The 2,548-nt window shown below is 44.0% G+C and overlaps 1 protein-coding gene across 1 annotated transcript; it reads right to left on the reverse strand.

Moving 5' to 3' along the window:
* Positions 1 to 2,548, reverse strand: LOC306790510 (uncharacterized protein; the record flags this gene model as incomplete). Its single annotated transcript, XM_079286833.1, has 2 exons — positions 1 to 1,375; positions 2,545 to 2,548. The coding sequence occupies 2 exons, from the start codon at positions 2,546 to 2,548 to the stop codon at positions 195 to 197; spliced, it is 1,185 nt and encodes a 394-aa protein (XP_079142959.1). The 3' UTR covers positions 1 to 194.

Consider the following 2,548-nt stretch of genomic DNA (forward strand, 5'->3'; position numbering starts at 1 on the left):
AGTCCAACAGTGCTCAATGCAAGTGTCAAGTGAGACATCTGTAGACACACACACACACCAAATGTCACTTCAATAAAAGTACATAACTGTGATTAAGAGTTCGACCAGGAACAACCCGAAAAATCTACATTGAGCAGCCGCCCTATGGGCCCACCGCTCGAAGTGATATGCAGAGGGCTGATTGGGTAAAAGGGCTAAAGCGGATTCTTTCTTGTGTGAGTTTTCATGTGTACCTTTACATCTGTGTTGCGCATAAATCTTTTATCACAAACTGAGCAGCTGAAATGTTTCTCTCCCGTGTGGATTCTCATGTGTATCTGTAAAACCTGTTTTTGTGCAAAATATTTCTTACAAACTGAGCAGCTGTAGGGTTTCTCTCCTGTGTGGATTCTCATGTGTCTCTTCAGATCTCCACTTCTAGCAAAACTGTCCTCACATACTGTGCAGCTGTAGGGTTTCTCTCCTGTGTGGATTCTCATGTGTATCTGTAAAACATGTTTCTCTCCAAAAGATTTCTTACATACTGAGCAGCTGTGAGGTTTCTCTCCTGTGTGGGTTTTCATGTGTCTCTTCACATCTCCAGTTCTAGCAAAACTTTCCTCACATACTGAGCAGCTGAATGGTTTCTCTCCTGTGTGGATTATCATGTGTGTCTGTAAAACGTGTTTGCGTGCAAAAGATTTCTTACAAACTGAGCAGCTGAAAGGTTTCTCTCCTGTGTGGATTCTCACGTGTTTCTTCAGATTTCCACTCTTGACAAATATTCTCTCACACTCTGAGCATCTAAATAGTTTCTTACCAGCACTACATCTTGAATCACTTACAAGGACTTTATCAGGTTTCAAAGAGTTTAAACCTGACTGACGTTCTCTGGTCTCCTTCCAACCATCACTGTTATCAGTGTCAGAAGACTCTCCAGTCTTGTCATCAGTATCTGGTCCTTGATGTCTATCTGGATGTAAGTTCCTGCCTGGTTCTGGTCCTCCAGAGTCCTCTCCATTTGCATCTGTTTCCATCTGTTCAGTTTGTCTTTGATGAAGTTGTGAGGACTGAGCTTCCTCTTCAGTCTTCACAGGAGTGAATAAGAACTTGACATCAGCCTCTTCCAGCCCTTGGAGCTGCTCTCCCTCCTGACTGATCCAGAGTTCCTCCTGTTCCTCTTTAATGTGTGGGGGCTCTGGGTCCTCCCGTTCCTCTTTAATGTGTGGGGGCTCTGGGTCCTCTTCAATGTGTGGGGGCTCTGGGTCCTCTTCAATGTGTGGGGGCTCTGGGTCCTCCTGTTCCTCTTTAATGTGTGGGGGCTCTGGGTCCTCCTGTTCCTCTTTAATGTGTGGGGGCTCTGGGTCCTCTTCAATGTGTGGGGGCTCTGGGTCCTCTTCAATGTGTGGGGGCTCTGGGTCCTCCTGTTCCTCTTTAATGTGTGGGGGCTCTGGGTCCTCCCGTTCCTCTTTAATGTGTGGGGGCTCTGGGTCCTCCTGTTCCTCTTTAATGTGTGGGGGCTCTGGGTCCTCCTGGTCCAGACTGGAGCTCCACTCCTGCTGCTCAGGGGGAACCTCTTCTTTAACCACCAACAGCTGCTGGACGTCTGCAGGAAAACAGTAAACACACACCGAGATGTTACAAAGAAATATTAGTATTGAGCAAATAGTCTCCTGTACATACACTTTTATTTCCTGCCATCATTCCCTCTCACACTCCCTTTAGGTATAAAATGCACGGCCCACCACTGCATTTCTTACATGGACTTCATCAATAACAAACACAGAACATACTGATGCACATCTACAAGACTCACTCAGAGTTGCAGTGTGAAATTATACACCAGGTTACAGTACATTGGTGAACAGTATGTAATGCCAGGCTTCCCACTAAGACATTTACAGACAGACGTTATGATTTGTTAAAAATGCTACAGATTTGGTGATTAGTACTAACGGAATAGGATTAAATAACAAAATGTGAAAGAGTTGATACATAACTGATCATTTGTATAAACATGGGACAGAGTTCATGATTTGTTCAAAGATGTTACAAAGGTAGTGGTTAGTACAAACGAGACATGATATGAAGATATGACTAGGGTTGGGTACCGAAACCCGGTGCCGGTATGGCACCGGTACCTATACGACCGGTATCTACCGGACCGAAACGCAACGCAGATTTCGGTGCTTCCTTTCGGTGCCTGAGCCGATTGAAATACCTTTTTTACACCATTCTGATGACTCCGTCCTGGCAGCAAGTAACGATAGCCTCGGTCCTCCGCTATTATTATTACAACCGGACGAGCCGTACAGGCTTAGAAACAAACCTGAAGTTTGAAGCTGTCGTGTGTGTACAGAGTGTGTGTTTTGTATTTATTTTAGTATACTGCAAACTGTTCATATATTGTTCATAGTTTGAAGTTAAAAAGTTTGAAGCCAAGTGTTTTGTATTTATTTATATTTATTTAAGTATACTGTAAACTGTTAACAGTTAATATATTGTTCAATTTGACGAAAAAAGTATCGGTTCAGGCACCGGTATCGGAAGAAACCCAAACGATACCCAT

Source organism: Melanostigma gelatinosum (assembly GCF_949748355.1).
Source record: "Melanostigma gelatinosum genome assembly, chromosome: 16".
In the NCBI taxonomy this organism is placed as follows: Eukaryota; Metazoa; Chordata; class Actinopteri; order Perciformes; family Zoarcidae; genus Melanostigma; species Melanostigma gelatinosum.